This window comes from Enhydra lutris, unplaced genomic scaffold, assembly GCF_002288905.1.
Source record: "Enhydra lutris kenyoni isolate GAN:26980312 unplaced genomic scaffold, ASM228890v2 scaffoldscaffold1, whole genome shotgun sequence".
Classification (NCBI taxonomy): Eukaryota; Metazoa; Chordata; class Mammalia; order Carnivora; family Mustelidae; genus Enhydra; species Enhydra lutris.
In genome coordinates, this window is record NW_019154085.1 from 8,269,150 (window position 1) to 8,282,426 (window position 13,277).

At 39.3% G+C, this 13,277-nt stretch overlaps 1 protein-coding gene across 1 annotated transcript in view; it reads right to left on the minus strand.

Annotated features, from left to right (window-relative positions):
- The window catches only part of LOC111156405 (dynein axonemal heavy chain 7), a 263,890-nt gene that overhangs the window by 142,869 nt on the left and 107,744 nt on the right, over window positions 1–13,277 (minus strand). The window contains exons 30-35 of the mRNA XM_022517313.1: window positions 12,761–13,009; window positions 10,060–10,209; window positions 8,133–8,315; window positions 7,607–7,783; window positions 4,708–4,839; window positions 1,917–2,141 (exon numbers count right to left, since the gene is read on the minus strand). Of these exons, the coding sequence (XP_022373021.1) occupies window positions 1,917–2,141; window positions 4,708–4,839; window positions 7,607–7,783; window positions 8,133–8,315; window positions 10,060–10,209; window positions 12,761–13,009 (1,116 nt within the window). The remainder of the gene's footprint in view (window positions 1–1,916; window positions 2,142–4,707; window positions 4,840–7,606; window positions 7,784–8,132; window positions 8,316–10,059; window positions 10,210–12,760; window positions 13,010–13,277) is intronic.

Here is a 13,277-nt window from a genome sequence, read left to right on the forward strand (position 1 = left end):
CGTCGACTAAAGTTTGTCTTTGCTATGCAGTCTTTAGAACAAAAACTTCCAAAAATAACATGTTAACTCTCTTGCTTTAGAAAAACATCACTGCTCTCTTCACTCTTACATAATTAAATTTAGGATCCTCGTCATTCAAAACACATCAGAATTCAGACTCCTTCCTTCATGCGTCCCACAGTCCAGCCCCATTGATGGACTTACTGTTTCCCAATATGCTCAAGTCCCTGGATCTTCCCACAGGACACTCTTTTGGCCTAGAGTGTCATATGACACTTTTCTGAAGAGGTTAAGAACTCACCAAGGGCAGTACTGTGACTTACTCATTTTTGTAACCTCTGGCACGAGCTGTGCATATAGTACAGGTTTTTTGGTTTTTAGTTTTTTTTTTTTGAGGAGGGTGATTTCACATCAAGTTGAAAACTGTATTGCAAGGAAGTAACTAGAACTTTCTAGAACTGAAGAAGAAACAATGTCCTTCCCTTATTCTTGATAATCTTTTCTAAGATGGATATTTTGTCACCATATGGGAAAGGAAAGATTAAGAATCAGAAAACCTGGAGTGAATACTCATTGAGAGGTTTTGTGATACTGGGAAGAATCACATAATATCTCTGAGTCCTAATTTCCTCAATGGGAAGATTTATAAAATAATTTTATCTTTCCTATTTCACTGAGATATTGGGAAACAAATTGAAATGATCGTAGAAAAATTTAGTAAACTGCAAGGTGCTCTGAAAATGTAGGATGCTGTTAGTAATTGAAATAAAATAAAATTGGCAAATAAAAGGCTACTATCTTGTGGCTGACAGGGTGAAGAGTGTCTTCTGAGGTGGGCTTGGCAATACATCTCAAGAGCCATAAAAATTTAAAAATTGATACAGCAAATTCCTTTTCTAGGAACTTATTTTAAAGAAACAATCAGATATGTACACAATGCCTTGTATACAAGAATATTCACTAAAGCAGAAAAACTAAGAAAAAACAAAAGCAGTCCAATGTGTAAGAGTAGGGAACTGTTTGGATAGATCATGGCCCATCCAGATAATAGCCTCCAGGGAGGCTTCAGAAAAATAACTTTATTAAAGAAATATTGGTGAGATAGAATTATCTTCTGGGGATATAGTATGAACCATTTTCACTTGAAGCTTCATATTTAAATAGGTATTCCTGGGGTGCCTGGGTAGCTCAGTGGGTTAAAACCTCTGCCTTCGGCTCAGGTCATGATCCCAGAGTCCTGGGATCGAGCCCACATCAGGCTCTCTGCTCGGCGGGGAGCCTGCTTCCTCCTCTCTCTCTGCCTGCCTCTCTGCCTACTTGTGATCTCCATCTCTCAAATAAATAAACAAAGTCTTTTAAAAATTAAATAAATAAATAGGTATTCCTGAAATCCTCAGTACAGTACTCATGGGAGCTGTTACACGTAAATAAGTAAACAAATACCACCCAGCTTTTATTGTCCAGTGCATTTGGGAATGGTTGAGTTAACATTAACCCAGCTATGTTCCTACAGGACTTCTTAGCACCTGCGATATGCTAACATGCACCATATGAATCCCAAGATGGACCCTGAAACAGCATGCACGAAGGGCTGGACTAGAGGTCATACTGTGTACTTGTATTTAATGAACACAATAGGCCCATCAGGTGTTAATATTTGTCTTATTTCTATCAAAGAGAAAAACAAGGTTCAGGAAGGTTACTAGTCCAAGGCTATACAGAAAGAAAGTGGCTTTATAAGGACTTAAACCCTGATGTGTCTGACTTCAAAGCCAGAGTACCTTCCTCTACTACTCCATGCTGAGTCTTAAGGTAAAAAGTGGTGACAGGGTGGCTGCAGGGCCATTATGTGCTGTGTGTTTCCAAGGGAACTTTGCCAGGGTTGGTAGTTGTAAATCTTGCTTCAGAGCTCTTACCTCAGTGACAAATTGATAATCATAAATTGTTCCTTTTTCAGGAAATGGGACAGTTAGTGCTTTTGAAGGCATCTGTTCCATGCCACTCAGTAATTTAAACTTATTTCGAGTTAGTTCTGAAATTGGGCCTTCCATTAGTTCTCGAAGAATCTTATCAAATTTCAACCGATCATCATCTTTACAGGAAGCTCCGATGGACCAGATCAATGAAAACAGAAAAATGCCCTGCATTGGAGAGACGAGAAGATGAGTGCATTAAAGAATAACTTTAATGTATTCTTGAAGCTTGAATCAGATCAGCCAGATTAATATCTTGGAAAGAAATTTAATAAACTAATCATAATCGTAGGTTATCTCAGGATTTTAAAAATAATTAGATTTTAAAAAATTGGATTGCATGTCTTATGAAGTCTTGCTATCAGAAAAGATAACACAATGCAAAATACATGGTGAAACCTTAGAATGATTAGTCTGGTAAATCATGTGATATTTTAAATACATGGAAGGACCCTGATATTTAAAAAGTACATTGCAATAACTTTTTTTTTTTTTTTAGATTTTATTTATTTATTTGCCAGAGAGAGAGGAGCGAGAGTGAGCACAGGCAGACAGAGTGGCAGGCAGAGGCAGGGGAGAAGCAGGCTCCCTGCCAAGCAAGGAGCCCGATGTGGGACTCGATCCCAGGACGCTGGGATCATGACCTGAGCTGAAGGCAGCTGCTCAACCAACTGAGCCACCCAGGCGTCCCGCAATAACTTTTTATTAAGGCAATTTTAATAAGGAATAATCAACCCCCATAATATACATGCTTTTTAATTTAAATCTTGATAGAGTTTTCTTAAAAGAACAAATTCATATTTGTTTATTTACTACCCGTTGTCGTAACAATCTGAGCACTGACTGCATAACCACACCTATAGCTAGGGATGACAAGACCTAACACTAAATGAGAAAACCTATTTTCTTTTTCTCTTTTTCTTATGTTCAGTTAGCCAACATATAGTACATCATTAGTCTGTGATGCAGCGTTCAATGATTCATTAGTTGCATATACACCCAGCGGTCATCAAAACGCACACCCTCCTTAATACCCATCACCCAGCTACGTCATTCCCCCCCCCCCATTTCTATAACCCTCAGTCTTTTTTCCTGGAGTCCAGAGTCTCATGGTTTGTTTCCCTCTCTGATTTCAAGTTTTCCCTCCCTTTCTCTGCGGACTTCCATGTCATTCCTTATGTGGTTTCACTCATATGTGGACCACAAGTAATAACATGGAGAAAACCTATTTTTCTGTTTTAAAATCAAATCCCCATTTCATTTAAGATTATTTATTTGAGAGAGAGTTGGTAGGGGAGTAGAAAGGGCGGGGCAGAGGGAGAGACTCTCAAGCAGACTCCCAGCTGAGCATGAAGCCCAATATGGGGCTCGATTCCGTGACCCTAAATCATGACCTAAGCTGAAATCTAGAGTCAGATGCTTAACTGACTGAGCCTCCCAGGTGTCCCTAAAGCCCTCCCCCGCTTTTTAAAAATTTATTTGACAGACAGAGATCACAAGTAGGCAGAGAGGCAGGCAGAGAGAGGAGGAAGCAGGCTCCCCGCTGAGCAGAGAGCCCGATGCGGGGCTCGATCCCAGGACACTGGGATCACGACCTGAGCCGAAGGCAGAGGCTTTAACCCACTGAGCCACCCAGGTGCCCCCCTAAAGCCCCTTTTTAAATGCCAAAACAAGCACAATCTTGACTACTCTTAAAAGGTTTGCACTATACTTACACTGTTTGCCTACTCCTAGATTACTAACAGTGCTACCATTAGCAATATATAATTTTTTATTAGGGAATATTCAAGGGCCATTGATCATTTTATTCCTAATTGAAAAGTGTTTTCATACATATTTCTTTCCTCAATGCTAATATACATTTATATTACACACATATATATACACGCACATATATTTTATTTTTTAGTTTTTTAAGATTTTATTTATTTATTGGACAGAGAGAGAGATCATAAGTTGGCAGAGCAGTAGGCAGAGAGAGGAGGGGAAGCAGGCTCCCCGCTGAGCAGAGAGCCCCACGCGGGGCTCGATCCCAGGACCCTGGATCCCCACGCGGGGCTCGATCCCAGGACCCTGGATCATGACCTGAGCCGAAGGCAGAGGCCTGGCCCACTGAGCCACCCAGGTGCCCCCCACACACATATATTTTCAACATTTATATCTCAAGAAAAAGGGAAGAGAATAAAAATAAAAAACAAAGAATTATGATTTGAAGGTTGAAGGGGAGGCAAATCTTGTTATCAACTGGTCACTGCTGGGGCACCTGGGTGGCTCAGTCAGTTAAGCATCTACCTCAGCTTGGGTCATGATCCCAGGGTCCTAGAATTGCCCTGAATCTGGGTCTCTGCTCAGGGGGGAGCCTGCTTCTCCCTCTCCCCCTGCTCATGAACATACGTGAACTGCTCCCACCCTCATATAAATGTGTACGATCTTAAAAAAAAAAAAAAAAAAAAAAGGTCACTGTTGTCCTGGGGATTGATAATGTTTGAGGCTGGTTAAATGACCTGCGATCTCAGTAGCAGATCTAGGGGTATCATTGGGTTTCACCCAAACCTCATGATGCAATGGAACTGACAGTAGGAGAGCTTCCCTACAAGCACTTACTATTGGGGGCCCAATTTTTTCTTGCTGTCCAGCCTCTAGTTCCAGGGAGAAAATGAAGTTCCTAATCAGGAAGCATTGGCAAAGCAGTAGATGTCTTTCTATCAGAAGATTCAAAGGCAATGGACCTTACCTCCAGTAATGAGTACGTTTCTCGATCATTTCTCTCTCTCACTTTGATTTCATCAGAAAAGTTATCCATAAAACAGTCTATCAGATTCATTAAGGATTGGACTAAGTTTGTGTCTGAAGTAGGAGATAATTCCTGAAAAATCAGGGGAAAGTGTGTAAAACAAATTAACTTCAATTAGGCACTAATTAAAATAGCATCAACTAAGACTTATTGAATTTACTTAGTCCTCATGGCCATGGTACCCATGAAAAGGAACTATGATAATTCTCATTTTGCAGGTGGGAAAACTGCGGCACAAATCAATTCCCTAGTCCAAAGTGTGGCGTCACTGGATGTCCTGTCCCACGGATGCACTCTTGAACCGTACCTGTACTGATTCCCAAATTCAAAAATTTACTTTTACACATTCAGTTGTGTTCATCAACGACCTAGAATCTATCTTATGCCAATTTTGTAAATCAAAACACTAAAAAAAATCCTTGAGCATTAAAATTAATGAATGTGTTTCCAAACTTATTTTATACATCTTTATACCAATCCTCATAGTAAACTCATTCCTATGAAATAAATTTGCAAGTCTTGAAGAGCCCAAAATATTCCCAGAGTGCTGTAAACACCATGAGCTTTACTTTTTGTGGGGGAGGGGAGTTCTCACCATGACTGTTTATAAAATAATGCAATAGTGTGTACAGCTCCTAACACCATGCATCATACAACAATTTCTCCATAAACAGGTTGTCTTCTTCCCTCCAAGCTTTCTTCCAACCCTTAGAGTGGTACTGTTTCGTGATTAACACTTAAGAGTTAACTCTCTGTGGGGCACCTGGGTGGCTCTGTGGGTTAAAACCTCTGCCTTCGGCTCAGGTCATGATCCCAGGGTCCTGGGATCAGGCCCCGCGTCAGGCTCTCTGCTCTGCGGGGAGCCTGCTTCCTCCTCTCTCTCTGCCTGCGTCTCTGCCTACTTGTGATCTCTCTGTCAAATAGATAAATAAAATCTTAAAAAAAAAAAAAGAGTTAACTCTCTGAAGTGGACTCAGAAGATTAGAAGCAGCCGACCTCATCTTTAGCTGTTGTCCCAGTAGAAACAGGCAGAAATGACAAAGGAGATTCTAAAGATTGGACTAAATATTAGTGACCCAACACTAAAATACAAATAGTTATCACTACAAGTAAGACACTTATTACTACATGGTAACAAGAGGAATTCCTAATTTATTTGAGAGGACAAAAGTGCAGAGGACATTTTAGAAGTTTGTATTAAAGTGTGTTTTCTTGGGGTGCCTGGGTGGCTCCATTGGTTAAGCGACTACCTTCGGCTCAGTCATAATCCTGGAGTCCTGGGATCGAGTCCTGCATTGGGCTCCCTGCTCAACAGGGAGTCTGCTTCTCCCTCTGACCCTCTCCCCTCTCATGCTCTCTCTCTCTCAAGTAAATAAATAAAATTTTTTTAAAAAGTGTGTTTTCTCTTTTGTTACTGAAAAGATAGTTATTACATGGAAAATTCATGTATTTGTAAGACCTACATTCTCTGACAATGCCAGGGTGGGGGTGGGTGGGGGGAAAGCTGTAGCTTATTTTACAAGGGCAACCGTTTTTGAAACATGATTACTTCAAACCTTCAACACATTTCATGTTTGCGTGTTGTTTAAATTTTTTAACAACCAAGCTTCTTAAAAGAGCAGCACACCCCACTGTTGTGACCAGGAGCTCCCATATTCAGCTAACTGCCCTGGAGCTCCCTTGCCTCTTCCCTGAAAGTGTTTGGGCCATGCTTGTCCCTATGATCTTCTTAATTGCCAAATCTAAGGGACACATTCCAATCCTTTTCTGCCCTGACACGTTAGTGGTTTCTGGTAATACTGACTACTTGCTTCTTAAAAGGCTCTCCCCCCTGAAATCACAGCAGCACCCAGGATGCTATTCTTTGCTCTCTTACTTTTCTTTCTCTTTAGGTAATACTCACTGGCAGGATTTCAAATTCCACCTTCCTTATCTGTACCTTGAGCCAAACTTGTGTCTTAAGCTTTTCTATTTTATTTCCAACAGCAGGAAAAATAACCAGGCCTGTGTTCCTGCATTTGTTCCAGAGCCAAAGTCATCCTAATAGACCTTTAGTTGACATCTCCCAGAGCAGAAATTAAGCATACTTTCCCCACAGTTTCCAGCTGGAGAGGGTTTAAGAGCCTGGCTGGAACTCCATCAACTCTCAGAGGCAGGAGATTTCCATTCAGGCTGTCATTTCCCCCCCATTGTACCTTTCCCCCTGTACCAATCCCCTGGATACACTGAAAGAGAGAAAAATGGATTTGGACTTCTTTCAGTCTTCTACCAGGGACTGACTTTCCTCCCTAAATCCCAGGGTTTTTTAGCCAACAACAGTCATCTCTAAACAAGTAGCTGCGCTCATGCTAAATACAGCGGATTCCCCATGTAGCCCGCCTGAGGCAACGACGTATTCCGCCATTATTACCCACTACCTAATTCGTCAGATGTCATAAATGAATTACTTTTAAAAATCGGCCTCTTGCTAATGATAAAATATTACATATTTATTCTAGGAACTTCAAAAAAGAAAAAAATTATAAAAATGGAAACTAAAATATAATAGTCACTGAGAAATGAGAGATAACATTTTAGGATATTTTCACCGAGATGTGGTTAGGTGGACCTTTAAGATTTTATTTTTTTTTTCTTGAAGGGAATAGATTAGCATCCATATATTCTCTCAAACCCTAAAATGCCCCATTAAATCTTTCTACTTTAATCAGAAAAGGTTTTAGTTAAGCCAGTTAAATTATTTTAATATCTGAGCATTGGTATTAACAATAGACAAAATGAATTTATTTGGCTGATTTGGATTTTCCATTTATTCAAGTCTTACAATTCTGATTCCTCTTACCTTCGCATGCTTTCTAATAAATTCAACAGAAACTGGGACCATTCTGTCAAATAAGCCTACTATAAATTCTTTCTGCATGGAACCAATCGTGGCAGGTAGAAGATTTATCCAAGACAACATTAATGGTCTCCAGCCTAACATGTGAGGTTCCATGTAAATCATACCACATCTGGAAACCTGGAAAAAGAATAATTGTTTACCATCAAGGTAATGCTTCTGTAAGAAATATGACTTGGTACATCTGTTTCTTATAACCTTCAGAAAATTCTTTTTAAAAAAGTTTAATTTTATGTAATTTCATGATCTAAATTTTTGTGTATGACTTTACTGATGGCTTTAAAGAAAGAGGAAAATATCCCTCTCAGATTTGTCATGGTAGGTCAACAGATAGGTCTGTTCGTAAAGAATCGGAGTACTGTTAAAATGAATTCTACTAATGTTTTTCTTTCAAAGTCAAGGTTACTAAGTAATAAAATCATTTATAGCATTTCAAATTTATAAGCAGATGTCAAAATTGAGAACTTACAGTAGCAGGAGAAGCGACTTCCAAATCCATTGGTTCAAAAATAAGATTCATTTGTGGTGACATCTGGATGATCTCCCCACTCATCAGACACAGCTTTTTGTTATCATCCAGCACCGTGTTCATATTCTCAATCCACACTGCATCTACTGGTCCATCAAAGATTAACCATTTCCTATCTGGTGTCTGGTTTAAGCATATGATGAATAAAGGACAAAAATTAGTAGGGATAATATAAGGAAACAGTCCAATAATGTTTCAAAATTAAAAAATGTAACTCCTAAAATTATTTTCACCATAAAAATGTAAGGGCAGGGGTGCCTGGGTGGCTCAGTGGGTTAAGCCTCTGCCTTCAGCTCAGGTCATGATCTCAGGGTCCTGGAATCGAGCCCCGCATCGAGCTCTCTGCTCAGCAGGGAGCCTGCTTCCTCCTCTCTCTCTGCCTGCCTCCCTGCCTACTTATGATCTCTTGTCTGTCAAATAAATAAATAAATCTTTAAAAAAAATACGTAAGGGCATCTTTTGAATAAAGTGTGTGTGTTTATGGAGAGAGAGAGATAGAAAGAGTCACTGAAGAAGCCTATATATGCCATGGACAAGACCGAAGTATAACATCTTTTCTCAAAATCTCATCTTTTCCAATGTTTCTGGACTCATAATAACGTGTTTCAGAAAGCATTATGAGTAAAAAAACATAATTGCCAGAGAAAATAGTTTTCATTGAAAGTATCTGATTCTATGCAGTATTATGTTCATGTAGATTAACTACTCTTGGGTGCCAAATCAAGTTTTTTCTTCCCTCCACTGAATGAATTCACACACACACAACCCGCTTGGGTTGAATGGTTTCGTGGTGATGTGGGATATCAGTATAAGGTTCAGTCTCATGATGATAAATGTGACAATATTTGTGCATTGTCTGAACAACAGCAAATGTTCGATGAGGCCCAAGGAATGGCCAGATATTCATGGGGAGTGCAACAGCGGATTCTCCTTTCCAGATCTTACAAAATCTGCTTTTTTGTGCACACAGATGATGCCTTCATTCCCTTTCAGCAAATGTGGATTCAAGTCGAAGAGGTGAGGGGTTTGAATCCATCCTAACACCTTCCCAGGCCCTGTCGCCAACTGCTTTAGTCTGCAAGACCGTGGACCTATCGCAGACTCGGGCTGCTCCACACCCACACTCAAAAGCCAGCTCTGGCCAGGCTCCGGGAGCAAGAGATCACCTCAAGATCAAATTTCCCTTGTCCAGTTGGCTTCCCATGCCTGCTAACGCTCACTTTGGGCAACACGGTCAGGTAACAGAGATGCTGGGCTCTGTAGGCTGAAGGACCTCACGTGTCATTTGGCTTTACTACTTGCCAGCTGTCTGGTTTTAGGTCAGCTCCTTAACCTTTTTGAGACTGAGTATTAATGGGGCAAAACGTCCTGGAAAATGTAATGTATGCTATGTAACTGAGTATAAAATGGGAGATATCTTGTAATTATTTCTGCATAAATAATGCGACTACACACATTATATAGAGATGTCACGTGTTAATCTGGGCCAGAGGGCATCCACTGTGAAAAGAAAGAACCTGAGAAGTTATATCAATGATCTCCCATCCCTGTCTGTCCCGTGATTACTTTTATCCTTGAAATTACTAGAAAAGCCTGATATTGGGCAAGATCTCCGCCCCATGAAAGCCAATTCTTATGTTACACTCATTGCTAAGGTCCTTGAGCCACTCAGAGCAAAGTTGAGCTTTGACGTTTTTCTATTACTACACCAACTAAAGAGTCATGGTCAGCTGAGTCCTTAAGTGGGTAAAGAACACCAAAGTAAGGACATATTGTCTGAAACAACTGGAAAAGAAAAAACAACAGAAATTCATCAGAAGGAACGCACAGTCTTTCTGAATGTGCGCACTAGAGAGCTGGTACTCACAGCTGAAGCAGCAAACGCTCTGAAACTGACGGCCAGGATGCCATCGGACCACTCGTGAGACACCACGTCAAACTGTCCATACAGCTGACCCATGGTGACAGACTTGGGATTTAACACAGTGATTTGAACCTTGTTCTCCTCCATTAACCCCTTAATGGAAAAAAACCACATTTATTTAGAAGGATATTGTCTTTATTCATAAAAAACATGAGTGGATATGTAGAAAATCCTAGATTCTGCTAAGAAACTACCAGAAACAAGGAGTGCATTTCACACATTTCCAGCAGACAGAGTCAGCTTATTAAGACTGGTTGTATTTTCTCTACAGGGCTAAACAACTAAAAAAATAAAATTTTACAAATACCACTTATGATAGTATTTAAAACTCATGAAATACTCAGTATTAAATTAGCAAATTTATTGTTGCAAATAAATTAGCAAATTTGCCAACAAATTAGCAAAGAGCTATAAACCTAAAACTACAAAAGGAGAGTTGGAAATTTTTTCTTTTTGTAAAGTGTCAAATGGTATGTACATATGTACAAGTTACATACAGTTGGTCACATATTCTTCTCCATTTCTCTTTCTTTTCTTTCTGTTTTTTTGTTTTGTTTTTTATAAACCTTAAAAAATATTACCACTATTCTAAGTTCTCTGGCATTAGAAAAATGGGTTTGGAACCAAATATGGCCTATGGGCTGGAACGGTTGACTGTTTGGAACCAAATATGGCCTATGGGCTGGAACGGTTGACTGGTGCTACCAAACCTGCTTTGAGAGAAAATGAAAAGATCTAAATATAGGCAACCCTGTTCCATTCTCACAGAATCAAAGAGGTAATATTCATAAGTTGTCAATTTTGACCAGAATCCTGAAAGCTGGGAATTATACAAAAAATGTTAACACACTTAGGGCATGAGATTTTATGTTTTTAATTAATAGGTGTTACTTTCTTAGAGTAGCTTTAGGTTCAAAGAGAAATTGAGCGGAAAGTACAGAGATTCACATATACTCCCTCTGTCCCCCAGCTCCCCCTCCATTTCCCCTATTATTAAAGACTTGCAGTGGGGTGATATATTATTATGAATGATCAACTCATATTGATACATTATTATCTTTTTAAAGATTTATTTATTTATTTGAGAAAGAGAGAGAGCATGAGTGGGAGAGGCAAAGGAGAGAGAATCTCAAGCAGACTCCGCAGTGAATGGGGAGCCCAACACAGGCTCAGCCTCACAACTCTGAGATCATGACCTGAGCCAAAACCAACAGTCAGATGCTTAACTGACTGCACTGCTCAGGGGCCCTGATACATTATTATTAACTAAAGTCCATGGTTGACATTAAGGGTCACTCTTGTGATGTACATTCTATAGGTTTTGTCAAATGCATAACGGCACTTATCCATTATTACAGTATCATACAGAATAGCTTCACTGCCTTAAAATCCCCTGTGCTCTCTTATTTGTCATCATTTCTTTTTCTATATATATAACGTAACAAGTGCAACTCTTCCCAACGCTGCCTTCTGCCCACACTCCCAGGGCTTGGGACACAAAAAACCGAACTCAAGAAAAGATGTGGAATAATAACACTAGACAGTAAAACAAGCTCGTGGTCTTCACATTCTTCTCTGTGCCCACCAAGGGGATAACAAAGCATCATTCTACACGGGGAGGTATGGGAAAGCTCCGCCATCTTAGTCAGGGAAGTTGTTGCACTAAGGCAAGACTTTTGTCTCAAAAATGCAGCAATGCTAGTGAGATTCCACAATCAAGATATAATGATCGCAAATAGCATGTGGCTACACACATTGAAATATATGAAGCGAAAACTACTCAAAATACAAAAAGTAGACAGAAATACAGTATTAGTTGCAGAATTAAAAATAGCCTCATTCCTTTAGCATGTCAAAGTAGGCCAATTTTAAATAAATGATCGTATTATTCACAATCCATGTCTTACACGATCTTTTATTGCATTTGTGTGTACATGTGTGACTCAGATAACACAAAACACACATTCACTTCAACACCACTAGCAGCCAATCACAGAATTTTGCCTTACAAATCTAACCATTCAGAAAATAAAAATACTCTTAAAAGTATGAAAAGAAAGCTTTCAGGCTTTCCATGTTTTCAGAATTTTACTACAACATGTGTTACTTTCATAAATAAAAAAATTTTTGAAAAGAAATAGAAAGTTGACATGCAAACCTATGATAGATAGGGTAATTACTTCATATGATCTTTCTAGTAGTATTTTCCTTTGACTCATTTTTCCCTTTGATTTTTAAGTGCGACATTAAAATATTTTTTAAAATCACTGTACATTCTGGGGCACCTGTGAGGCTCAGTGAGTTAACCCTCTGCCTTAGGCTCAGGTCATGATCTCAGGGTCCTGGGATCGGGCCCCGCATCCGGCTCTCTGCTCGACAGGGAGCCTGCTTCCCCCTCTCTCTCTGCCTGCCTCTCTGCCTACTTGTGATCTCTCTCTTTTTCAAATAAATAAATAAAATCTTAATAAAGTAAATCACTTTCAAATAAATAAATAAATAAATAAATAAATAAAATCTTAATAAATAAATAAATCAAATCTTATATATAAATAAATAAATAAAATCTTAATAAAGTAAATCACTGTACACTCTATCTTGCACAAAGCTGATTATGAATAAACTAGTGCATTAATAACACACTTACCTTTTCACATATGTCATTTAGTGCTCCAGCTAAGACGCGGTATGCACTGGTTTTTCCTCCAAATGGTTCCCCGACAATCATAAAACCATGACGCACAATCATCATTTCATATATTTGAAGTATCTTCTCAGAAAAGAATCTGGTCAGTTGCAAATTCATGGACTCACAGTTGTCTTTGATAGCTGCGAGCAAATCATTGTAATCTGGTTTTGGTAATTTCACACCAGGAAACAAATCTGAGGTGATTCCCTGGTGACAGAGGATTTGGGGATTTATATTACGTATTTGATACCCTCTCTCTCTCTCTACACACACACACATACACACACACACACACACACACACACACACATCATGAAAGTCCTCCCATCCTCGCATTTAATATTGATGGAAATAGAGCCATTAAATAGTTCAACAGTAGTTTTAACAGCTTTATAGAGGTATGACTGACATGCAATGAACTCTATATACCACAACTGGGTTAGTGGAGTCATCAAATCAATCAAGATAATCAACA